General features: G+C 40.2%; 1 protein-coding gene across 5 annotated transcripts in view; it reads right to left on the bottom strand.

The window, feature by feature from the left end:
- The window catches only part of LOC117762789 (alpha-1,3-mannosyl-glycoprotein 4-beta-N-acetylglucosaminyltransferase C-like), a 50,469-nt gene extending 34,851 nt beyond the window's left edge, over positions 1 to 15,618 (bottom strand). The window contains exons 1-2 of one of the 5 annotated variants that reach the window (XM_034587390.1): positions 15,579 to 15,618; positions 2,437 to 2,528 (exon numbers count right to left, since the gene is read on the bottom strand). In XM_034587390.1, the coding sequence (XP_034443281.1) occupies positions 2,437 to 2,528; positions 15,579 to 15,580 (94 nt within the window). In that variant the 5' untranslated portion in view covers positions 15,581 to 15,618. Of the gene's footprint in view, positions 1 to 2,436; positions 2,529 to 5,777; positions 5,912 to 6,183; positions 6,456 to 15,578 lie in introns of those variants that run through there. The other 4 variants (XM_034587392.1, XM_034587393.1, XM_034587391.1 and 1 more) reach the window with 4 other exon arrangements.
- Between the last annotated feature and the right edge of the window lie 12,020 nt (positions 15,619 to 27,638).

Genomic DNA, 27,638 nt, shown 5'->3' with positions numbered 1-27,638 from the left:
GAGCCTTGTGGGACTGCTGCAGGCCTTCCTCCTCAAACGTTAGAGGGACGCAGATCAAACGAAGTTCAGAACAAAGTTTTGAAACACATCGGAAATAAAAAGCTGATCTACAAGAGACCATAAACATATTGTCTTCCTTTAACCCTCATCCTGCACTTCAAAATAAAAGTTCAGACTTTGTTCAGAGTTTGATATCATTAGACTTTTGAGCAGCTGTCAGTCATGCACTGAACCCCAGATATCTTTCCAGGGCTCCAGACTAACGTTTTCCACAGGCAGCAGTGGTGCTCCTTACTGAAAATGTTAGGAGCACCAGCAGAAAATGTTATGGTGCAACACTTACAACGACATGCAACACAACACATTCATATTTTTCCCCATCTTAACTGTTTAACTGATAAATGTTTTGGTAATAAATAGCACAACCACAGTGGATAGGTGGAAGAAAGCAGTTTAAGATAGGTAAGGTAGCAGAAGGATTTCTTAAGAACTGTAGTTATAGGAAATAAGTCTGTTTATTCTCTGCTCCTGTTATCCATTGGAGCACAGGTATTAGTGTCTTACTTTGGACCTGAGCTCTTCATGTGTGCTCAATAATTACAGGATGGGTTTTCTTGGTCAGAAAAGCAGCTGTTATTTCCTGTGATGTTGCAGTACTTATTACAATGATCTTCATCAGGGTGACCACATCTATTTTTGTGTTTCATACAAATTGAGTTTACACTTGTGTAATGTTCCACCTACAGGAAACCACCAATCTGACACTAACAACAGCTCTTGCCTCATGTCATGCGTAGAACCAGCTATAGTGTTCTCCACGTACTCACATCTTAACTCTTAACCTGAAAACCTGCCACATGTGGGCTCGCTGTTGCTACCAGAGAAGAAGAAGCAGAGGAAGTGAGGTATTTTAAAGTAGGGAGGAATGAAAAATAGGGTGAGAACTAAACATCACACATTGTAACAGTGTCTAAATATTTCCATTGGAAATAACATCTCATCCTCGGCTCCACTGATGTCCGTGGTGCCACGAGGTTCTATTCTTGGTCCCATCCTATTTTCGCTGTACATGCTCCCATTAGGAGATGTCATCAGCCATTTTAATGGGATATACTATCATTCCTATGCCGAGGACACCCAAATCTACCTGTATTTTAAGCCAGACAACGTCAGCCGTGTGAGTATTCTAATAGAGTGCCTCACTGCCATTAAGGAATGGATGTCACTTAACTTTCTTCAGTTAAAATTAAACAGAAATAATAATCTTCAGTGCCGATCAGCTAGAAGGCAAACTCTTACCATTTCTCGGCCCTCTGGCAACCAATATTAAAACAACAGCTAAAAATCTAGGTGTCACATTTGATTCTCATCTGAACTTCAAAACACGTGTTAATTAAATCATTAAATCCTGATACGAAATATTTCTAAAATTAAATCAGTTCTATTTCACCCTGACTTAGAAAAGCTAATACGTGCCTTTGTCTTTTCCCATCTGGACTATTGCAATGCACTTTATACATACCTTAGTCAAACCTTAGTAACTCGTTTGCAGCTTGTTCAAAATGCCTGTCTTTAAATCAGTGCTCATAACCTATTTTTATAGGAAAGCATTTTTAACATGCGATTTGTAACTGTGGTACTACTGTGTTGTTTTCACTCTTTTATTCTTTTTTTATCGTACTTTTATTGCAACCACATTTTATGTTGTTTCGTCAATATGACAGCTTTTGACTCTGCTGCCTATGAAAGTAGGTATTTGGTTTAGTTTAAAACGGCATGGAGGTAATGATGTTTGATCTACATGGCTTTCATGGTACTGCCATACAAGCCAGTAGCCACTCAGATTTACCTTCAGCCTCAGCGTAACCTCAGGCTCGGCTTTTAGCGTTTTTGCGTTTAAAAAGCCGAAACACCTGATGACGCCAAGGTACAGCTGAAGATTATTATTATTTTTCTCATTATAATACATTGGGGTGTCTCCACAACAGACCCATGTTTGAAACCATGGGAAACTTTTAGTTTTAGAAGTTGCTGTTAGATCTATTGTTACTTTTATGAACTTCTTTTTGTCGAATTTTCCAACAAACTCAAAGAAGTCTTACTGGTTCTTAGGTCTCTGTAACCTTCCTTTGGAAAACTAAAAACATTTACTCCTTTTACCTCAGCTGGGTCAGAATCACTGGTAAAGCAAAAGACAGTCCGATTACAGTTTCAATAAATTAATCTCTTCTCTTCCTCTATAATCATTGTGACGCATAAATCACCGTTTTAGCACAAAGTGTGTTTATGGAGTTTGCATATATTTATGAGATGAGACATGTTGCTGCTGGTGGCAATAATTAAAATGTGAAATCACAACAAATATGACCCAAATGTGAGAAAAGGCCTCATAATCTGACGACTGAGCATTTCTTCTTATCAATCTAAAACTCTTACCTGCTGACGCGATCAGTTTGAATGTTGTGGGTGGGGATTCTTGTGTTGGCTCTGGAGATTGGCATGGACTCCTTATCGTGACGTGAGACAGCCTGAGGAAATGATGCATTTAGTTATTATAATTCAAAAGACTGTAATGCATTTTCACCCACACATCTCCTAATGAACTGCGCGGCCAATAGAGAGTACGGAGGACTGCATGTTCAGCAGACTCCAGCCTCAGCTTCTCACAAACAGAGCACCCTCCAGTGAAAATGTTCTTTCCCTACATCTGAGTTTAGACCGAAAAAAACCCGGCTCATTATCGACCAGATATACAAAACTGATCTCTTTAAGTCCAAATGTAGGCGAATTTCTTACAGCATATTTGTACATTTTCAGTTAAGTACCAAATGCTATGGAGTGACTTACAACCAATGTATATGTATACTTTCTTTATTTTTATTCACTGGAAAAAGTTGCACAACACACTGTGTCATTTATACAGCTATGTTTCCTTTTTGTAAGAGAATAAGAAAAAAATCTCAAATAAAACAAGTCTCTTTGTGTAACAAGTGTGATACAGATTAACCTGCAACAAACCTCAGACGAGTTTGTGGAATGCAGCATCTGTTTATGGCCCCAAAGCCACACTGGGATTTCAGCTTGGATTTGCTGTTACTAACATGTTGTGCTGAGTGTTCTGCTCGCTCTTAACACAAGATGCTAAATTGCAGGAGGGAGTTCTACAGCCCTGATTAAAATAAAATTCTTCTGTGAGCAGATGGCCATGCAGACTTTTCTTGCTTGTTTAAAAGTAGGCAGTCCACCCACCTTACATATTTTTCACACTTAATCACTTTACTTTGTCGGAGGGAAAACTGAAAAGGGGACAGACGAGACAACTGAAGGCCAGAAAATAAAAAAATAAAACACTCTCCATTGTTATAGTGTTGATGTCAATGGGTTCATTTTGACCATTTTTTCGATTCTTTTTTAAATAACCAGGAGGAACATAATAGCTGTAAATTTGCTGACATTAAATTACTTATTCCTGCACCTTTTAACTTGAGCAACCCCATGAACATGGTTTTGCCTAAAGCTGACTAACAGCAAGTTTGATTAGAATTCAATCTACAACCCTGTCTCATTATGAATGTCTATTTAGTTTTGAATATGTTTGGAAGGAAATGTGATGTGTGTGTGGTCTGTGATCACTGGCAACGTTTTTGTGTGCAAGAAACTGGCCACTTCTCGTCTTGCTGCAGGGATGTAGAGGTGCACTCGAGTGTATGTCAATACATGATATCACTGTTGAGTGTTGTTCAAAGTGTGCAGACTTCTAACCACAACCAATCACTCACACGCATCTGTGATGCTGGACTACATCACTCACAACATACTTGCCTATAGCCAACAAATCTGTAAGCAAGTGTATAAAGCATGCAGTAGTACAAACTATGAATAAATGTATATTAACCTTGATATTATCAGATGTGATAAGTATGAACATTTTGTGATTTTGTAGTTATGTCCATTCATATAATGTTGATTTTTAAAGCATTTACAATGTTACCTTTCTGTTAAAACCATAGTTTGTAGATTGAGATTCACAGCTCCAACTATTTCTGGCCTCATACAGATTTAAATATCTCAACTCCAGGTATTTGCCGCCAATGAGGATCGATCTAAAACCAGTGCCGTCTTTTTGCTGAATAAATCTGTAAATCTTAATGCATAGGTCATTTCATTATTTTGAATTTCGTTCGATCTGTGAAGCTAAAAACAAGTTGGTCACCCACCGTGACTGGACTGAAAACAGAAACAATGACTTACTTTGTAACAATGACAACATTTTTTATTCAATGTCTAGTGGTCACATTTCGGCTGATACCTGATCCCATTTAACAAGATCAGTACTGGTGCTATAGCGATGAGCATATCAGAAATGTGCAGGATTTCAAGATGTCGAGAAAAAAAGCAGACTTTTCACCCGGAGAGATTTAAAGTCGGTGGTGTGGCTTCTTTTGCTTGCAATCGTCATTTCTGTGTGATCTGGAAAGAGCATGAGCAGATTTTAAGGTAGGTGCACGTGAAATCTGGACTATTTGGTCAAAATTTGTTTCACTCTCTAAAGTCTCTGACCCCCAATTTAGCCCTGTGTTCATGCATTGGTTTTGACATTGACAAAAAGACAATGATTTTCAAGTGAACCTGACTCAACTGAAGCTGTTACATTTGTTAACTGGCTGCACTGCTTCCCCCCCTGAATTCTTGCTGCTGCTTGTTTATTGATCCGTGAGCTGTTTCACCCAGCTGCAACACTGAAACTTTAATATGAGGTCTTAAAAAAAGGTGGTTCAAGTAGTGAAGAGTCACACAGGGAAAGAGAACATCATTATGTTGAAGCTAAAAGCACGGCACTTTCTCTCTCCAAGAGGAACATGGATAAGGTCAATCCAGGTAAAAGCCATTTTCCTTTACCGACTCCCCCTTGTTAAATCTATACCAATCACAACAGAGGAGAGGCAGGTAAAGAGAAGCAGACAAATCAATGCGAAGGATTTTTAAGCTGTGAGACAACAGAGAGGTGGAGAAAGGGGCTGGAGATCAATACCAAGCAGATGGCCCTAATATTTTGTACGTTCAATCAAGGGCTTTGTTGAGGGCAATATCGTGGGCCAACAAAGATGAAATAACCTCAGCAGTTGTCCTTTATAGAGAGTGATAGAGGTCCTTGCTGACGGTAAATCCAGTTGGCAATAAATGTAATTTCTAATTTTAAAGGGTCCATTAATTCTTGTCCAGAACCCCTGCCAGTAGTAGTTTTGAGGGGGTCATGAGGAGAGCTAACATTAATAACAACTGCCATATTACTAGTGGATGTGTCAGCTGACAGTGTCCCGTTTGACAGTGTCCTCTTGGAAAATAACATATGATGCCATTAGGTGCCATTATAGGTCAAACCCCACACAAACACATTGAGGCTGCTGGGGAGCAACAGTAAATCACTCTAATCCAGGCAGGTTATTCCCACATCGCTGAGGGGACGGGGATTTGTGTCACCAGCTGAGTCATGATAAAAGCTGTGATAGAGCTCAGCTGTCACTCAGACAGGGCTGAGCCACAAATCTCTCATCACCTGCCTTCTTACACTTCTGTAAACCACGGACCTGCACGCCTCAGTCGGCATGGGCATGGAGGGGTGGCCAGGGAAAGATCCAGCTCCCTGTTCATCCTGATACACAGGAAAAATACATTTTACCTTGGCTTTGTTAGCCCCCCCACCCCCCCAAAAAAAAAAATGAAACAAACAAACAAAAAATATGCAGCATTAAATCCGACAAGCAGCCAGGGCTTACTTGTGCAGGATTATCTTTTCTCTCATGCAGATCGGGATCATTATCGCTGACGCTGGTACCCTCCTGGTCCCTCAAGCAGAGATTTGCCTCATCTCCCTCTCATCCTCTTCCAGCCCACAGCCCCTCTGAGCCGCCTGTCAATACAGAGACAGTAAACGCTGCTCAGACTGCCAGCACAGCTTTCACACTTTGCACAGTCCTACTGTACAGCCCGCCTGAGCAAACTAGCCATCCACCAAGAGCACAAATGAGGAGGATGAAGTCTATTAGAGGGGTGTTTGTGTGGTGAGAAGGAGAAGAGGTGAACTGAGCAAGAGCCAAACTCTGCAGAAGTTGTTTGCTCCTCTTCAGAGGAGACAAGAGGGGCAGTGAAAACGACACCCAGAGAGATGCAGAGTGAGCTTACCTGGCCACAGCGCAGACACTCAGGCAGATCTGTTGCTTCCTCCTGCTGCTCCGCACTGCTCCACTCACCTAAATCACTTCCATGACTCACGCAGAGGGAAGATAACCGGCTCTCAGAGAAAGTGGAGTAAACAGTCGCTGCAAAGGGAGGCAGGGAGCTCGCTCTCGCTGCAGAGCCGCTATCTCTCATCCTCCTTTCTCCTCCTCTGTCTCTTCCTCTGCTTTGATCTCTCTCTCTCTCTCTCTCTCTCTCTCTTCCTCTCTCTCTCACTCTCTCTCCAGTGTTGCCTCCCCTCTCTCCATCTCCGCTACCCCCTCATTCTCCACCACAAGGTGTCACAAACAGCGTGTCTGCACCCACTGCCTCTTAATTTGAATTGTCTGCCTTAAAGCGGCAGATGCACGACGCAGCAGCACGCTGAATTTAAAGGTGCTTATCTGTATAGCACAACCCAACAGTGTCTTCAAGCGTTTTCAAGGTCCTTTTTTCTTAAGGATCTCAGTCCACAGTGGGAAAACGAATCTTTTCTTCCTCCTCCAATCTAAGTTGACACATAAAGATCACAGCCAACATCTGGATAAAAGAGGGACACACACAGCAATAGTTATTCTGTTGAGTCTCAGCTGATTAAATCACCGTTCTGCCCCCCAACTCTTCTTCATCGCTTATACTGGATTTGTTATAAAACTGAATTCACAGTTTAGTTGTCCTCATACACTACCGTTCAAAAGTTTGGGGTCACCCAGACAATTTCGTGTTTTCCATGAAAACTCACACTTTTATTTATCAAATGAGTTGCAAAATGAATAGAAAATATAGTCAAGACATTGACAAGGTTAGAAATAATGATTTTTATTTGAAATATTAATTTTGTTCTTCAAACTTTGCTTTCGTCAAAGAATGCTCCATTTGCAGCAATTACAGCATTGCAGACCTTTGGCATTCTAGCTGTTAATTTGTTGAGGTAATCTGTAGAAATTTCACCCCACGCTTCCTGAAGCACCTCCCACAAGTTGGATTGGCTTGATGGGCACTTCTTGCGTACCATACGGTCAAGCTGCTCCCACAACAGCTCAATGGGGTTGAGATCTGGTGACTGCGCTGGCCACTCCATTACAGACAGCATACCAGCTGCCTGCTTCTTCCCTAAATAGTTCTTGCATAATTTGGAGGTGTGCTTTGGGTCATTGTCCTGTTGTAGGAGGAAGTTGGCTCCAATCAAGCGCTGTCCACAGGGTATGGCATGGCGTTGCAAAATGGAGTGATAGCCTTCCTTATTTAAAATCCCTTTTACCTTGTACAAATCTCCCACTTTACCAGCACCAAAGCAGCCCCAGACCATCACATTACCTCCACCATGCTTGACAGATGGCGTCAGGCACTCTTCCAGCATCTTTTCACCTGTTCTGCGTCTCACAAATGTTCTTCTGTGTGATCCAAACACCTCAAACTTTGATTCGTCTGTCCATAACACTTTTTTCCAATCTTCCTCTGTCCAATGTCTGTGTTCTTTTGCCCATATCAAGCTTTTCTTTTTATTGGCCAGTCTCAGATATGGCTTTTTCTTTGCCACTCTGCCTAGAAGGCCAGCATCCCGGAGTCGCCTCTTCACTGTAGACGTTGACACTGGCGTTTTGCGGGTACCATTTAAAGAAGCTGCCAGTTGAGGACCTGTGAGGCGTCTATTTCTCAAACTAGAGACTCTAATATACTTGTCTTCATGCTGAGTTGTGCACCGGGGCCTCCCACTTCTCTTTCTACTCTGGTTAGAGCCCGTTTGTGCTGTTCTCTGAAGGGAGTAGTACACACCGTTGTAGGAAATTTTCAGTTTCTTCGCAATTTCTCGCATGGAATAGCCTTCATTTCTAAGAACAAGAATAGACTGGCGAGTTTCACATGAAAGTTCTCTTTTTCTGGCCATTTTGAGAGTATAATCGAACCCACAAATGTGATGCTCCAGATACTCAACTAGCTCAAAGGAAGGCCAGTTTTATAGCTTCTCTCACCAGCAAAACAGTTTTCAGCTGTGCTAACATAATTGCACAAGGGTTTTCAAGGGTTTTCTAATCATCCATTAGTCTTCGAAGGCGATTAGCAAACACAATGTAGCATTAGAACACTGGAGTGATAGTTGCTGGAAATGGGCCTCTATACACCTATGTAGATATTTCATTAAAAACCAGACGTTTCCACCTAGAATAGTAATTTACCACATTAACAATGTATAGAGTGTATTTCTGATTAATTTAATGTTATCTTCATTGAAAAAAACAGTGCTTTTCTTTGAAAAATAAGGACATTTCTAAGTGACCCCAAACTTTTGAACGGTAGTGTATGTATTTTTTATCTCTTTTGTCAGACCCCTGAATCAGAGCTAGGTAATTTCTTCTTGATCATTTTAAGTTTCACTAAACTACTCCATGTCATAATTGTGACCAGTGCATGAGCATGGAAGAATCTAGCAGCACCTGCAGAGTAATCATCGATTCAATCATTTTTTAAATGCAATGTTAAGAAACAGTTTTCCACTCACAAAATGACTTTTCATGTTTACAGTTGAATAAAGAAACATGAATGCATTTGACGACACTTTGTCCAAAAGTGTGACAGAACAGTTATTGATGGAAGCCTTTTTTTCAAGTATAACCACTTTTGAAAAAAGTATTTTATAGAAGAAGGAGAACCTCGTATAGATTTGGCTCAGATAATAGACTGGATGGACGACGCTTCTCCACTTCTTCCCACTATCCAGAAATGAAGCCAAAATATCTCGTATACGAGCGCTGCCATCTTGCGCATTTGGAGCCTTCACGGTAGCAATCAGGGGATGAAGACTTGGTAGAAATGTACCGACTATACAAACATTTAACCAATCACGAGTCCGTCAATCATGATGTTTCACCCCATTTCTATAGGATCAAATAACCAATTAAAATGTTACTTATTGGGAAAATTTGCACTCAAACATACATCAGTGTAATAACAACTACCTAAAATGACAGAAGCCATTATTACGGAAAATCCATCCATAAACATGGAGGAGGCGGGGTTAATAACCTATACTAATGCCAGGTGGTGATCGAGATGCTTTGGCTTCACTTTGGAGGGGCAGTCTGGTCGTCCATCTTTATTCAGTCTATGGAATATATGCTACTGGCTGCTGATATTTGTGTTTAATTATACATATATCTCATATTATACATATATCCCAAAAAGTCCCCCCCCCCCCACAAAACCTAAATTCATAACCAGCTGGAGTCCTATCATACAGTGGGGCTAGTTAATATTTTACTTCTTCTCCTCCAGTCACTATTAGTCAAAATATTTTCTCTGAAGACAGCAAATGTAAAACTATACTGCACTATGTAAGATACAGAAATCAAAATAGAAACACAACACCAAGCTGCTCTCACTAAGAAGATCTGAGGATTGTGAATTTTGAGTGGATGCAGCCTTTAATGATCAGTTCAAACTGGGTCTGCGCCGAAAGAGGGCCAGGAGTCAAGTTTCAAATTTGCAATTATAATTAGCCTTCAGGCTCCTTAAAATGTAGATTACATATATTCTCCATGCTGCCATGTCCTTGTGCGATATTCAGTCTAATTTGGCATGAAGAAACAGATTAATGGCAGAACCAGAGACGCTGGTGCTGAAGGCGTGAAGTGCTCTCGGTGTTGTCGTGTTTGGGTATCTGAAACTGTGCTGCAGCTGTTTTAAAATGTAAGAGTCCTAAATCATTCAGATCACACCATGTAACACCACAAGCCTACACCGAGTCCCTGCTGCTACAATACTCCTGTAAGCATTAGCCCAATTCAAGTGCAGCAGCTTTGATATGAAGCAGAAATTAAAGAGAAGTAGTGGAAATTCTATCCTGCTCTCACTGGGAACTAGAGAGTCTGCTCGAACCAAGAGTCATCTTATCGTCTTGTTACGTTTTATACTATGTCTGCTGTCTGTTCATTGACCTCAGCATCAAACAACTTAACTTGTTTGCAATATTTTGGTCAGATTTCCTTTGCGCCGCTCCACAACCAGATCTGAGCTCTGTACCGTTAATGTTAATGTTCTACTTCTAAAACCATAAGATTTTGATCAATACACTTCAGGATTATTTGTTCTCTGTTGCCTCTGTGTTCTATTTTCAATATTTCATCTCAGTTTTAAGATTGATGAAAAATTGATGATTTTCATACTGTGAAAGGAGCTGAAACCAGTGTCTACCTGAATGTAGTTAATGATCAGTGAGCAGGTATGGTTTGAAGAGATGATCAGGTGGACTGTAAAGAGAATACAGTCTGTAGTTAATGGGCTAAAATGTGATCAAAAATATTATTATAGTTTTTAATTGGGGTCTGATATCCCAAAGAGGCGACAAAGGGACAATACTCCAACTGAGTTATTATGTTTTAAGAATTGAAGAGTCAAATCCAAAATTACATTTTTACCAATGCTACAGAAATGGCTCTCGATGGTAATATCAGTCAGTTGATTCCACCATTTTGGTTGCAAATAAGTGTCATGGTCCCCACAGGATGATTCTTAATGAATTTGGTGATCTCCTGTCTTTCCCTCTAGCGCCACCATGAGGTTAAAATTTGTTTTTTTAAAGTGTAATGTCTAAAATATTTATCTGTTGCAATGAAATTTGGTTTGCACATTTAATTTCTCCAGTGGATCAATCCAAACAACCTTTGCGCTTCATTCACATTTCTACTCACATCATGGGTGATTATTTCTCCAGTACTTTGGTTTATGACCTGATGAAATTCCCATCAGCTTTAGCTGGACTTTCTGTTTGGTGCTAATTAGCAAATGTTAACAAGCCGGATTGACTTCATTAAAGCCAAAAGTTCCCTGTCGGCTTCTCTGAGAAGCAACCTGAAACCTCTGGCAGCCATAATGATGAGCGATAGTCAGCTGACTATTGATACAACAAGGGAATGTAATTATACATCAGGGGAGTGGTGTGTACTTTAGATATGCATGTGTGCTTTGGAGACAAGTAAAGCTAATTTATGAATGGATGAATAAATCAATTAAAAATGTATGAGACAATGTAAAGTCCCAGTGAAAGACATCCACGGGTGAGTGGTCTCCTGGCATTGTGCTGCATGACCTCTTCTCTCTGAAATATGAATATGGATTTTCCTGCCTGAAAAATCTGCTGTGAATGTGTCAGAATTAGTCTTAATTGATTCTTTCAAAAGTTCAAGTAGCACTGTGAGCGTTTTGGGGTTGATGACAGATGACACTTAAGAATATTGCAGATACAGGAGGGTGGAAACAAGGAAAGAGATTCTCTCAAGCAGTTTGCTGCTGCAAATTGCCATTTCCTCCATCTAAGGAACATTAGAAAGAAGATCTTATTATATTTAGCTGCCAAACGAAGTTAGACCTCTGATGACAACTTGGTGCATGGTAAGCTATGCAGCCAGATAGAGAAATAGTAACAGCCACGGTTAAAAACACACAAGTCTAATGTAAAGTTTTAAACCTCTTTTCTGTTGCACTTTGTTCCCACTCTTTCTTTCACATATAATCAGTGAAGAAAAGGAACTAAGTACAGTCATTTAAGCTAACTTTTTGTAGCATGTCATTCTAGTTTGTTGCTTTGGATGTTTGTTTATTATTTGGCAGGATTGTGCAAAAACAACTGACCTAATTTCCATAATATTGGCTCGGCATGATGCAAGGAAGAACGCATACAATTTTGGTGTTGATCCAGATCAGCGGGGGGGATCCACATATTGTTTTTTCATGTCTTTAACATTGTTAGATAGGGTGTGTTTCAAAGTTTTCGTTGATTTCTCAGAGAATAATTCATGGGGCTTGATGAAAAAAGACAGTCATGTTAAGGGCACTGATACAAATCTGGATCTAGTGAATTTAAATGTGGTTTCATAAGGGGACTGTTGGGCCTTGGTGCAGGAATGCAGGAATCTGTGTGCCTTTCTAGTTAAGTTGAGTATTTCCATTTTATGTGTGGCAGAATAGTGTTTTGTGCTGTTGATTACTCGGCTTTATCAGCCAATCACTAGTACAGGGACACTATATATAGTTGTAGCTCTCCCCTGACGCTGTTGGTACGTTCACCCTTCCTTTGCCTTGTGATTACTTACCAGACTATTTAACCAGGTGCTTTGTTGTAGGTGGTAGTACGACTGCAGACCACAGGCCCGCTCTCCCCCTCCCTCCCCTCTGAGTTAAAGGTTCAGAGTGTAGAATTTAGTGACGTAAAGTGGTGAAGTTGCATGTTGCCCCCCCCCCCCCCCCCCCCCCCCCCTTCCAAACATGAAAGAGAACCTGTGGTAACCTTCAGTTTTCATAAAAACTCAAAGGGTGTTTAGTTTGTCCAGTCTGGGCTACTACAAGAAACATGGCAGCCTCCGAAGAGAGGACCCCCATTGAATCCAGGATTTTGAATTGCAATTGAGGATTTTTACACTGCGCTATTGGTTTGGAGTTAAGGATCTGAGTATTTCATCTACCTCAGAAAATAAAATTAATTCAAAACCCGAAGCAATGAATGATTAATATGGGACCTGCAATAAGAGCGCTGATTGTGCAAGGTAAAAAAGTCAATACCTCACCTCATCTCCTCCATACATCATGAGATTTCCAATCACAGAGAGAACATAGTGGATCATAGCAGCAGCGCTGAGATTTTTCTCCTCACCTCCGCCGGGCTGGCAGCGCTTTACATCACCACCACGACCTCAGCTCGATCCATTAGCTTGTCAGAAACTTTGAATTGGAATTGATTCACCTTGCAGTAATTATTCATCTGTCTTGATTATTTATTGTTCTGACAATTTTGTTGGTCCTTTTGTCTTGGGTGTTAAGATTGTTTTTGGGGTGCAGAATTTTAAATTGAGATGAAGGTGTGAATTGCTCCTGAAACAATGGATACAGATCTGTCTAGAACAGCTGGAGCATAGTCAGCCATTTAAAATGCATTTACGTCAGTGGTGCACTGTGTCTGGATTTCATCTCCTCACAAACTTCACCATGTACTAGAAGTTATTTGATTTTTTGTTATTTGTCATTGTAGCAGTACCAGCAAACAGTTTTTAAAGGCAACATGTGTTTGTACTTTATGTGAGTCACAGGAAAAACTATATAATACTGATTATAAAGACAAAGTCCAGCAGCTATATGTGTACTATGATGGATTGTGTTTGAACGGCAGCATGTATGGCAGTATATTCTGGTTGCTTCCATGGGGGACTGTGAGCTTTTACATCTCATACTAGGAATAATAAAACAGTGGTGTTTAGAAATTAAATGACTGGCATGCGTAAACAAGGGGTGTCATGAAGGTGAAGCGGCCGACACTGACAGCAGCACGGCAGAGGAGGAGGAAGAGTGAATGTTCACTCCACAGACAATGCCACTGCAGGTATCCTAACTTATCTGCATCCTAACAGACTAACCTAGAGTCTCTGACTGAATGAATGGATGGATAAATTAATGCATGAAAGAACATGTGAATCATCCAAGAGGTGCTTTGGAATCCAGGGACCATACAGGGAGGTTAATTTAAATGCTGGCGCTTCAACACTTGCCTTCTCTTTCCTATGCAAGTGCACAGGCTGTACTGACAGCCTGACATCTTGACAACTGTTCCAAAGGCTACATTTTTAGATCCACTTCAAAAATGTCTCTACAGTCACAGCAGAATGTGAAGTACAAAACAAATTCCCTCAAACACTGTTGGGAGTCTGAAAAATGAAGATGAAGCTAACTTTTGGGAGGTAAGTAAACATGAGTAATCAAAGGTTGTGAGAACAGGCCAGTAAAATCTCAAGAACCATTCTCTATCTTTAGCCGGCATGTTTCACACTCTAAAATAAACGCAACAGATTTGATGCTGCCATTAACCACCCACTGTTGACATGTGGGACTAAGAAGACATTTAACAGGCCTAATTTCTATCATCATTGTATGTTAAATATAGGACAGTGGGACAGTGGGTTACAAATACAGGGATTTGCACATCTGGATGGATGTGAGAATATGAAACCTGTTTCAAGGTTCTTGAATATTTCTACATGTTGATATTAAAGCAAAAATACCTTATTTGTATTTACACACTTTTTGTTTAAACTGCTATTTGCATGTTTAAATAGAATAGCTCTTAGTAGAGCTCATACCTACGCAAAGGCCCAACAGTCTGCTTGAATTCAATCAAGCTAAATAATTTCACACACTTATAGGTATCATTTTGATGTATGATTTATTCTCAGAGAAATCATTGAAAATATTGAAAAATGCCTCGCAATGTTAAAGAAAGTGAGCAAAATTCCTGGATCTGCAACTTCCTTGTGTCATACCCCACCTATCCACAAAATGTATGGAAATCAGTTGAGTTGTAAACAAACCAACCAACAAACTAGAATGGCACTCAGCTCAGCACAAATACCTCTGCCAGGTCCCAACAGTCCCCTACAATTCAATCAAGCTGCACTCAATTGCACATGCTCATTGATGTCAGTTTCCTAAATGTACCTGGTTTATTCATCGACATTGTTCTCTGAGAAAATCAACGATATTGTTGCAAAACATCCTATGTCACAATGTTAAATAAAGTGAAAAAATAACTCCTGGATCCGCCCCTGCTCCTGATCCGCAACAACATTTAATGGGTTCTTCCCTAACCCATACCACAAGCTGCCATTAACAAAACCAACCATCCATCACTGACCACCAAGTTTTTGGTAATACCTCCAGTAGATTTTTCGTAATCCGTTTATATAAGAAACAAATAAAGTTGAAAACGTAACCTCCTTGGCGGAGATAGTATACATCAGTAAAGCTTTTATTGCCTGAGCAGCAGGTTCGGGATAATGATATTTTTATGCATTGGATGCAGCAATGAGATTTTGAGCGCCCAAGATTTACTTGCCAGCTGGCAAAGCTGTTATTTTGTGTACTTGACAGTTGCTTTTATAGACAAATATATAACATATAACACCAGATAAGCATGGACGGAAACATCGGGTAACTCCATTTTGATTAAAAGGTCAAATAGAGACTTATACTTTCAAGATCCCACTTATTTCACTGGTATTTTTTATCACAGGTGATGAATAACAGTTCATTAATTTACATTGTTCCACTCTCAAAACTGCCAATTACTGGTTTTCTATCTGCCTGCACCATAATTACATGCTTGGAAGGCGTGAAGGGTGGTCATTAATGTCAGCCTCGCCAGTATAAAAGGTGAATGCAGGATGCAATGCAAAAGGGAAATTCTGTCATCCAATCAACTGTCAGATGCCTCGCTTCTGCTCCATCCCCACAGACGGGAGGTCTGAATATTTCATGACCTATAATTTGAGGGGCTGCAAGAGTTCACAGTGTGACTAAATATTCAGTGAACTGCTCCTCACATTTTAACCCGGTGGAACCAGATGAAAGGTGGCGTGACGTGACACTCTCCTCTGCACCTGAAGGACCGGCCAGAAATCCCTCTCTGCTCAATCCCGGGGTCACATTTTCTGAAATGAAATAAATTATTCAGTGATGAATTTAACACATCACTGAAAACAGATACTTAACAGTCTTAGCCAACATCACACCAGAGTCTCTAAACCTTCAGGGTAGGGACCCTGAGGTCCTCTTGATATGCAGAAGAGAGATTAATCTATGAATTGATCTACATCAATTTTTGTTCGGCTCATCAATGAATTGTAATGCAGAAATTTGAGGCATCACTTTCAGCCTCTCAAACATCCGGATCAAGTTTTACTAGTCATTCATGTAAATTGTTTTTCAGAGTTTGGAAACTGTTGTTGGGGATGAGCATTGTATCAACAGGTGAGATTTGACAGAAAACAAGACAACAACAACATTCAGCAAACTAAAGGTCCCAAGCCGGATATGAACCGGGGAGGTGTGACCACCAGGGCAAGTGATGTTTGTTAGCTAATGACTAAATTCAAACTAATGAAGATAGACTCAGTATAATCCAATAGGAAAACCAAACACAAAATCAAAACAAACTACAAACAACAGAGTCAAATGCATTGTTTAAAAGATTGCCCTTCAAGTCCCACTTTATTATTGCACTGGAACAACAGTCTTGTTCTTAACACTGTGGCTCCACAGTAAGACGTACCTGTGTGCGGTGGTGGAAAAGGGACACAAATCTTTCACTTTAATAAAATAAATAATAAATGTAGTTTCAAAATATACCTAAAACTACCAAAACTGAAAGTTTCAAAGTAATGCATATATTATTGGATTACACAGCATTATTGATCGCTTGCAGCCCCTAGGCGGAGGTAATATTGTTAATTTGTTGTGGATTTATTATATATGTTCATCTCAATAGGTTTAAAACACATGCCTTACCAGCTTAACCTCGTGTCAAATGACCATGGTCTGCACCAGGAGTAGCAGTGGATGATGGGCCTGAAATAGATGAATAAAATGACTTCATTTATTTGTATCTTTAAATACGTATTTCTTGCTAATACAAGATGGCGGGGCGAAGGCAAACGATGCTAATGCGCTCCTGTGGTTTCCTGGCGATTATCTCAAGATAAATGGAGTCTGTAAACTGACATACCTTCATCGTCTTTGAGGCTCTTCGCTCTCTTATGTCTTGGCCAGACAGACTTTATTTTATCATGTTCCTAAAGTTAGAGTGTCATTTGACCTGCACCTGTGATGTGTGAAGTCCAGAGGAGTGACAGTAAACCCGACACGTCCAGGGTCCAAGGCAGCTGCTGATTTAGGTTCCATTAACAATTAATAACAACTAGCCTGTTCGTAATGACGCTGTATTTATTTAGATGTTCTACTTCTCACTCTCAGGGCCCTCTGCTGGCCAGATATGTGAAAAGTTTTTTTTAAATAAAGGAGCAGATTTTTCTTCTTCCTGCTTCTCTTTCGTTTATGGAATCAATGTAAGTACAAGTGTTTTTTATTGTTTTTTGGTAACTTGCATTTAATTCCACTGAAATGAACAAAATAAATTAAACTAAACCAAGCACTAAACCCAGACCTGAATCTAACACCTGAACCATTTCAACCTCTGCTCTGACCACATGAACTCATACAACGCCATCTACTGATGTAAACACCACACCTAACACGGGCTTCTTTCTAACGCAGCAGACACTATACCGCTCTTCATCACATTTGCTGCAGCAGTGTCTGTCACTGTGTAACGCTGAACAGGAAATCGTAAACAGGCTTCAGTGCTGCATTGTAGCATTAAAGATGCTGCAGCTCCACAACATAGTACAGACACACTCCAGCTGTACTTGACTCTAAAGTGCAATAACCTGAAATAAATGTCTCCTTAACATCAGCTTTCTCTTTGTTGAGTGGGTCATTTATCTGAGGCTTTCCTCATAAAGTAAAAAGATGACGAACTCAAACCCGCTGCTGATGATTTTAAGCTCACTGCACACACAGTTATATTGATTTCATGCATCATTGTGTATTATAGATTATTTCATTTGTAGCATAGTTGGTTTTAGCCCTTTTACTGCAAAAGACATTTATTTGAGATTATTGACAACAATTCTCTAGGGCATGCCAGGCGTTTAAATCTGCCCTCCTATATTACTACATGAAGTGGTTTCCTTCTATTTTAGGATACTGCTGAAATCAACGATCACTGTTTATGTCAATGTGTTCACCTCGTGTGAAAACACAGCACCAGCTTCCAAGTTGGCCTTCAAGATCAACATCATTAATGCACTAATAGCATTGTATTTGCTGGTGTTATTGGTTCCACACTATTTGAAAATTGAAACCAGTGGCTTAATGGAACATGAAGGGTTCTTCAATTTTACCAAATGATTTTTACAAAAAAAGAGAAATAAAAAGAGAGATCATCCAGATGTTACAGGGGAGATCGGCCTCTTGTGATGATTAAAGATACAGTTTATTTATTTCCAGTAACAGAAAGTTACAAAAAAGTAGATGGACAAATGTATGAGCTTAGTCATTCACTAAATCAGATTTCCACCCTTTTATAATCAAAGTCAACTTTAAAGAAGAAAGCTAAAACAAACCGCCATTAAAAAACTTTAAAGGGAAGTTCTAAGTATATTTAATGTGCTAATGATGTTTCTAAATAACTTGATTCAAGTATTACGATTTATTGGACATTTAATCTACTGAACACGTGATTATAAGTTCTTATAATCATGAGTTCAGTTGAACTTGAAACTAATGCATTTACACTAACTTGATCACAAAAAAAAAAAATGATATGACTTTTTATGAGATTTTACATTGTAGAGGAGTCTGGTGTGAAGAAAACATGGAGTGACGTCTGGAAATTGGCTTTTCCTTCATTCAACTTAAGAACAGGAGAAGAAATCCAACATTGGTTAAAGCAAGAACCTTGCTGATCAATTTCCATTTTGTACTTTAGATTGTTGGAAATTTCTAAGTCCAAACTATTGTATTATCCATACCGAAAAAAAGGTAGCTTTCTACTTTAACATTGGGAAGAAACCTCTTATGGTCCCTCAAAGACGTCCTGGACAGACTAACGGACTCTGGTCCACTCTCAAACGGAGCCTGACTGTCCAGTGACGTTTGATCCTTTTAACCGACACTGGACAGTTCTCCAACAGAAAACCAGAGGCTGCAGATAATGTGGTGCTGCACAGAAGGTGATAATGATTTTTTTTTATTGATTTGAGTATGTCCACATTTACAAAAACGGCCAAACACAGAGGACATGTACCCTCAGGACAACATGTTCACAGAGTTCTGTCCTGAACAAACATTGAGGGCCCCTCACAGCCACAGACACACACCAACTCATCTGCCCACAACAAAGCATTAGAACAAAGCATTGTGCTCAGCCTCTTATCTGCTAATCAATGTGGAGAGACCACTCAACATAATTGACCTGGGATGTGATGATGTTTTTCTTTCTGCTTCGAGCACTCACATATACACAGAGCAGGAGCACCCAGGTAAGTGGAGGCTGAACACGAGGAGGAAGTTGTACAGGATAGGCATTTGCATATGAATAAGAGCAAATACTAAACCCTGCCACTTATTATTGTTTGAAGTGAAGCAGTGCACATGTTCCCTTTACAACAATATCACGATGAACAGCATGGTGCTCACTGGTTTTGTTGTAGATGCATCACCATTAGATTACACTGACATACAGATGCTAATTTACTATTTTAGACGAACACTCTTTTAAACATATTGGCCTATGTTGCATCCGCCTAAAACACACACACACACACACACACACACACACACACACACACACACACACACACACACACACACACACACACACACACACACACACACACACACACACACACACACACACACACACACACACACACACACAGTTTATATGATAACGTTATTGGCACTATTGTGTTTTATACACAGTAGGATATGCAGGTTTTCTACTTTACTGGCAGTGACGATGATAAATATTTAATGTATGTCACATTTAAAGCACCATTAAGATGAGCAAAACCTTGTAGTTTTACTCCCAGTGGCTTGTTTGACTCATCCGAGCCATTCAAGCAGAACTGAGCAGTGACGGATGGACGAGGCTCCTGCCTCACCGGGTTTTCTTCACTCTATGAATAATGGATGAAATATTTAGCCTAGATAAAAATGGTCATTCGGAAAAGACCTTTCAGCACACACAGCCAGGTGCTGTCTTTTTAAACCACGTTACAGTGTAGAGGCCTCAGTGTGACTCACATGTAGCTTGTTTATTAGCCTTTAAAGCTGTGCATTCAAAAAACGGTTGACAGAGGAAAAAAAGAATCTATTAAATTTCAATGGAAATGCAGCACACCTTCGCAAACACAACCAAGTGCGTCATGTGCATAATTGTTGACACACTTGCTGTGGAGTGGACTACACACGTTACCTGAGTAAAGAGGGCACACCACAGCACTCAGACTGTATAGAACTTTTGGATTTGCATTCTAAAAACAAAACAACATGGTGAGGCTGGAGGTCACATACTGGTCAGACACTGCTCTTACTGTACATGTGCATATCGCTAACTAAACCTGAAATCACTTTTACCAGTGTTTTAGTCAGAGGGACTGAGTTTGATCATTTTTTGTAACAGTTAATCCAACAATTTTGCACAAATTCCACTCTGTGTTAATCGGGTGTGTGTGGTGAAGCAAAAGTATGCAGGGTTTGGACTTTTCTCTCTGGCTCGCTCTTTTCATCTGAAGGATCTGTGTGTTGAGGTAGTCCAGGGTGGCGTCAGGGCCAGTGAGTATTTGACATATTTAACAGTCTGATGGCTGTTGGACAGAAGCTGTTCCTCAGTCTGGACGTCCTGCTTTTCACACTTCAGAGTTGTGAACAGTCCGTGTTGGGGGTCCTTAACAATGGAGCAGGCTCTTCTGTGGACTCTGCGGTGGTAGATGTCCTGCAGAGAGGGTAGTGATGTCCTGGTGATCCACTCAGTAGTCTTTACCACTCTCTGCAGGCGCTGATGTAGATGCCCAGGAATTTGAAGCTGCTCGCCCTCTCCACCTCAAGCCCACGGATGATCAGCAGCCGATGAGCTCTCCTCTCCTTTCCCAGGATCCTTTCCTTGGTCTTGTCCGTGTTGAGGGTGAGATTGTTCTCCTCACACCACGTCACCGGACTTGCCACCTCATTTTCATATGCTGTTTTAACACCACCAGTAATAAGCCACGGTGCTCCTGGTACACCTGTAATTGCTCTGTGTCACTCTGGTGTAACATGCAGGAACATTTGCAACATGCTTTCCACAGTTAAGATGTACTCGTTGGTGAGAGTTCAAACAGACAAAAGGATGAGGGACAAATGCTGACTTGGTTAATCACCCGGGTAATATCAGTTCATCTTTCAGTTCAAGTGAGTCAGGTGGAATGAAATTTCTCCAGGTGTTCCTGGAATATCTAAAGGTTCCTGAGATATTGCGTTCTTAAGAATGGGACAGATGGACAGATGTACAGACAACCTGAAAACATTCTACTTCTGGCCCCAGCTGTTTGGCAGCGTGGAGGCACAAACACAACAGAAGGCAGCACTAAGATCTTCTGCTCCCTCTTTGGTCACGACACTTGTCAGCAGCAGGGCCAGTATGTTTGTGGTAAACTGGGCCTCTTCAGTTTGTGGTTTGCATGTCTGGCTCTTGTCTCTAACCAAACAGACAGCTTGGCTGCAGCTTCTCACAGACTTGCTCCTGAACAAAAGCCAGTGCATCCAAAGTTCAAGTACCTCTGGTTTGACATTGTGATTGCTGAGACGTAAAGAAACATTTAACAATTTATGGCCACGCTGCTCCCCTCCTCCACGTTATGAGCCAATGTCACCTCTCCTGTTCAGAGCAGGCGATCCAAACTGATGAGCTGCTGTTTGTTTGGCTACAGGCTGTCTCCGATGAGACATGATGCTGTCACTTGGATTTCATGGCAGCAGCCCCGATGGCACTGAATCACCATCTGAGTCTCTCACCGCCCCACGTTCCATCAAACACAAGTTTTTCAGCAATTTCACCATTTCCCCTTCTGTAGAAATTCATTATCCTGCTTGTATTTGTTCTTTTTTATTACTGTTGTAAAATCTTTATATATCCAGACAAGTGCAAATGTTTTTCTTTACAACGATGACTTGAGGGGGGAAGGATGTTTTACACATTATTCTTCTGCCAATATTCACATCTGCAATGATTCTGTGCTGACGGTCACTCTGCTGGAGCAGTTGGGAGCAGAGTGCCCTGCTCAAAGGCACATAAATCAGTTTTTTGGCCAGACTGACTGGAGCTGTACAAGGACCTGAGAGTTTAATGTTCAACTTGGAAAAATACTGCAACTCCACTACCACCTTTGTTATGAGCATACAATAATCCGTTAAAACATATAAAATTTTAATATAATATGCAACATTTCTACAAAAATATTAAGGCAAAAAGCTTTATTACAATTACTAAACAGCAGGTCAGGGTATCACGGTTTTGTCATCCATACTAGATTGTGGACATTTGTACGATGGTGTCGTCCCTCGTTGCACCCCAAACACTGATTACAGTAAATTGTTGTACGTACACAGACCAAACTGAACAGTGACTTTACATAATCACTTCTGTTTGATATATAAACTCTATTTTTGGTTGAGGGGATGAATTCTGGGGGTTAATTAATTTAACAAAAGCTTTGTTCCGTTTCCAGACTGGTTTATGACACAGCATGATATTTGGGCACTGACAGGCTCCGCTCAGGACTTGGGGTCGGGTCACAGAGAAAGAGGGTCGTACAATGTGTTGTTTGTACAATGTGTTGTCAGGTTGAACAGCATCACAGAGAACAGGGGGCGTGATGATGTTTCAAAATGGGGATAATCATTTCCAGACACTCTCCTGGCAGACATCCATCGTGTTGCAGCTGGTTGTTCACATTCAAAAGGAAACAAGTGTCTGTGTCAAAAATGAAAAAAGAGAGTGAGAGTGGTTTGGACTTTTAGACTGTGTTCTATGTTGTGTACTTATATCTCACTTGAGTCCTTAACATGTACTTAAAATGTTAATATGTTGTACACGTATATGTTGTACTCATATGTTGTGCTACTTATATGTTGAGTCATAAATTTACTGTTATTTTTACACCAGGGATTAGGGTGAAAACAGCATCTCAATCCCATCCAATGTAAAACTGAAATCAAATTCCTTGTGTGCATATATATACTTTGCCAATAAATTGTATATAAATAAAATTCTCATTCATGTATGTTGCTGTGTGAATAATGTGCAAGCAGCCATTTAGCTTTTAGCAGATTTTCACTCTTTGAAAACCCCTGTAAGTAAATGTCTGCAATATAATAACAACAACATCACACCTTCTTTGCAAAAGAGTGAGAATTATACTACATTAAAACTGAATGTTATACATTTAGAAATGACATATTTATGTAGGAGATGCAAGAGAAGAAAGGGCCGGATTACTTGTTTTTGTACAACAATGATATGGACACATTACTTTATGGATGAGTGGTAAATACATATTTTGAGTGAATCCTGGGTGTTTGAGGGGGGACTTGCCTGCAAACGCATGAACACTATTTGATTTTTTTGCTTACCCTAGCTGTGTTCCTAGCATTGTTTTGTGTGTATCGTGTTGTTTGACTCGATCCAGACAGCTGAAGATGACATTATATTACATTTTATTACATTTCATTTAGCTGACGCTTTTATCCAAAGCGACTTACAATAAGTGCATTCAACCATGAGGGTACAAACCCAGGACAACAAGAATCAAGAAAGTACAATTTTCTTCAAGAAAGCCAAACTACAAAGTGCTATAGGTAAGTGCCATATAAGTGCTACTAAATTGTTAGTTTACCACACCACAGCAGGACCTCCAGGTGGAAGTCTACATCTTACATGTGTGTATGGGATCTAATCACACGGCACATTCCACATGCACAAATAGGCAGACAGTTGACATATTGTCATCCTCCTAAACACGACTGGGGCAGTGGTATTTCAGTGGAAGGACATGTCACTGCTCTGCTGCAGCGGCTCGGTGTCCTTGAGAACACAACTGTGCATTGAAGCAACAAAGTGCTTTATTAAATGTGCCCTGGTAGATCTGGTCTGAGGAGGGTGTCTCCAGTAAGAAGGATTACGTTTGGCTGCAGCTCAAGAGGGAGGGCCCACTGGGTATCTATCACTGGAGGAGACTGGGTGTCAAATAAAAAATAAGTAAAAAGCAGCGCTGGGTAATTTTACAGGATGAAAGTCAATACAGGCAATCATCTAAGACACGCCTCTCGCTTTCCCTTGAAGCTACTCACTGGCACAGTATTTACAACTGTGCTGGGCCAAATGGTTTTAACCTGCTCACAGAGGAAACAGATTAGATTTGGCACATGTAAGGGAGGAATGTAGTGTAATTAAAAATCTCAGTCATTTCAAAGCAGTGGAGTTTCTACATCCACTCTTAGGCAAGAAAAACAGTACGGATCTTTATAATCTTCCACTTAAAATTATATTAAATAAGTGAATACACTATCATTTCAAAACAGACATTTGAACATTGTTTTTCCAAGAGGCAGACCACTATTTTACAGGAATTACAGATTGTAATGCTTTATCGGTCGCTGACCTAACCTCGTCTGAAACAGCGTACATCTTCTGAAACTACTTCTTGTCCAGGAGCTGCAACGTTAAGTTGGCACAGCAAAGAGAAAGACCTTGACCTGGTATCAAAGTCTTTCCTGATGGATCTGATCACACATGGACAGCTCTAGGTTGAGGTGGGAATACTCCCGAGACAAACTGAGGCCGGATTTTAGATCCAATCCCTCAGACCTCAGTTGGATGTAGTGTGTGATGCATGGGGCCACGATGATTCACTCAGTCACTTCCTCTCTCTCTTTCTGACATTGTCGACCTGGGTAAAAACATCATTTGGTCTTTGTGACCAGAAATTACATACGTGTGTATTTGCATATAGAAGAGGGAAGTGAGATCCGATCACATCTTGATTTCCGGTGTGAAGAGACGAACTTAGAGCTGAACACTTGTGACAGGATCTCTCAGGAAGGATGTTAATACCAGGTCTGAACAGGGCTCTGTGCTAGTACATACTGGAATATAACAAATAATGAAGCAACACATTTTCATACCTTACCTTTTGTACGTATTGAACAAACGGTTTAATGTTCTAACTAGGAGTAAACCTCTGCCGAGGCTAACTGGCCAGTTTATCACCATATTACATGTGTTGAGATCAGGTCTCTCATCAGATAACCAAACATATTCTAAAATTCACAAAACACAATATTTTGCCATGTTAAACACAGTGGAAAAGAATTCTGGATCCGCCCCTTTACCTGCTCTAAAATTGTATTGGTTCTTCCTTGGGTCAGGCCCAACCCATCAAAAATATTATTGAAATCACCTATGTAGTTTTTGAGTAAACCTGCAGTCAGACAGAAGAACAACAACAACAAAATGGCAAAGAAAGCATAACCTCTGTGACAGAGTGGGCTAAGTGGGTAAGTGGGTTTAATAATGCAGGGAGGTGGATTTAGTTATTTCTGCACAGAGCCGGGCCAACTGTGTCCTACTGCTTACAGTCTTTATGCTGAGATAAGCTCACTGGCTTCTGCCTGTCAGTATATATTGAGTTTGCAGCGATGAGAGTGGAACAGTTAAATATGCCATTTTCCCGCAGCCCTTAATATTTTAATGTTTTTTCCAACCAACATTTGCAAACCAATCCAAAGATATTTGGCTTAAGGAGAGCAGCAAGTTCTCACTGTCTCGGAGCTTCAGACAGTAATATCTTTATTAACTGCTGGAAACTGCTCAAAAAAATCAATTGTCTTAATTGATGCTAATTAATTTTCTGTTGATCAGCTAATTAACTGGATGTTTAAGCTTTAATCAAATAACATAAAAAATGAATCAATCATTATCTGCAGCAAGGGCATGTTTCTCTATCAAATAGTTGCTGATTAATATTCTGTCAATCATCTAGTCAACTGTTTCAGCGACAGATTACATTTTCCCACTATTATTTGACCTCAGTGCCATTTTTGCTTTTGAATGAAATAACTGAGAAGTAATTACCTTGAATGTGTTCTACATTTCTGTGACTCACTGTCTGGAATGTCAAAGTTGAACTCTTATTGCAGGAAATCAACCGGTGTTGGTTTCCGTTTCACCCTGAAAGATGACGGTGATAAGATATCTATACTTATTTTCAAGTTTCCAATTTTGTGTGGGCAAAACAGGAAGGAACCCAGCCTTTGATTTATATTCAAATGAGAAGTGTACAGAGGAAATTAGATTTCCTCTTTCATTTCAGAGAATGAATTTCCTGGTGGCAGATCGTATTGTATCATCTTGTAGCGTTAATATCCAGCTCTGAGGGTCGAGAGCTATTCTTCATTACAAAGGCTCCAAGGAACTTTTACACCTCGTTGCTGAGAATGCAATGACAATTTCCATTTCTGCTCCAATGTTCAAACAATACCCCCAAGGCTGTTTAAGACGTTTCTCAGCCGTTTTAATTTACACATGAAAGGCGATAACATATCAAAGGAGCTTTTCTTTAAACTCAAAAAGAAAATCTGTCTCTGCCCTACGTCCCTCATGTCAATGAACCGGGCTAATTCTGTGCCTCAAAGCAAACCAACCAGGGAAAGATCTTTTTGTACGAGTAATTGAGTTCAGCATGTTTATACAGCAGTGCAAAACTCAACAACGTACACCACCAGTTCAAGTTCAGACAATACGCCGACTTATGTGAAAAAATATCTACTGCTACCCAGAAAAGAAGCAACTCTCCATGAGCAGCAAACTCGAGGAAAAATCTTTAATGCCTAATTCTGATTTGATCTTAAGGATTAGTTTTAACTCCATGGATTTCTGTGACTTAGCTAAGCCGAGTACAAACACAAGAAATAAGGATTCACAAGAGGGAAACTAGAGAAACTGAGTTTGATTCGGGAAGGGCTCGCAATAGGTTGTATGTTGTATATGTTGTTTTAGGAACTGGCCAATGGCTCAACATATTTTTATTAATTTCCGTATTCCAGAACAAAAAAAAAGGAACATTTGCAAAATAAAATGATCAAACATAAGTGATAAATGTTGAAATAACCATATTAAAAACATAACGTGTCACATCTCATGGTTGCTGGTTTGAATATTTTTCATTAAAAAAATATTATATAAGATATATTCAAGAGACAAACAATTAATGGACTAATGGTTGCACCTCTCAAGCAAAGATGTGTTGCTGTAAACAGAACTCAAAGCTAATAATTTGCTGACAATGTAGGTTTGATTCCTCCGACAGTCAGTGGTCAGGCAGAAAAAGCAGATATTAAAGGGATAGTACACCGAAAAATGAAAATTCACTCATTATCTCCTCACCACTATCCCGATGGAGGAGTGGGTCACCCACCGTGGGTGAAGTGTTTGAGTCCACAAACACTTTTGGAGTTTCAGGGGTAAACAGTGTTGCAGCCGAATCTAATACAATTGGAGTAACTGGTGATCAATTCCTTTTTTAAATTTTGTTTACAATAATAAGTATATATAGATATCTATTTGGTTTTGACATTTGCTTTTTTTTGGCGATGTTTGGTGTTTTGCTATCATTGTGAAAAGATAAGATACAAGATACAAAGTTGCTTCTAAAATGTGGTACAATGATCTAACAGCGTGGTTTGGATGGAGATCTGGGACGAGCTGAAGAATTATGCAGGACTCTTTAATATGCGTTGGTAACTCTGCTCATTCACTTTGAATGGGGCGACGTCCTACGTTGAAGAACTGCATTGCTGTTCCGCTGTGTCACATTGCTTGCACTGTGTTTGGAAGAAGTTGAGCACAATTTACCATGCTGGCCCGGAGGTACCAGCCAATCTAATCATGTTTGGACAAACACAAAAACACAATGTGAAAGAGGAGACAGAGGCAGCTAGTGAAC

Source organism: Hippoglossus hippoglossus, chromosome 6 (assembly GCF_009819705.1).
Source record: "Hippoglossus hippoglossus isolate fHipHip1 chromosome 6, fHipHip1.pri, whole genome shotgun sequence".
Classification (NCBI taxonomy): domain Eukaryota; kingdom Metazoa; phylum Chordata; class Actinopteri; order Pleuronectiformes; family Pleuronectidae; genus Hippoglossus; species Hippoglossus hippoglossus.
Note: the sequence above shows the minus strand (reverse complement) of the source record. Positions and strands in the feature narration are given on the sequence as shown.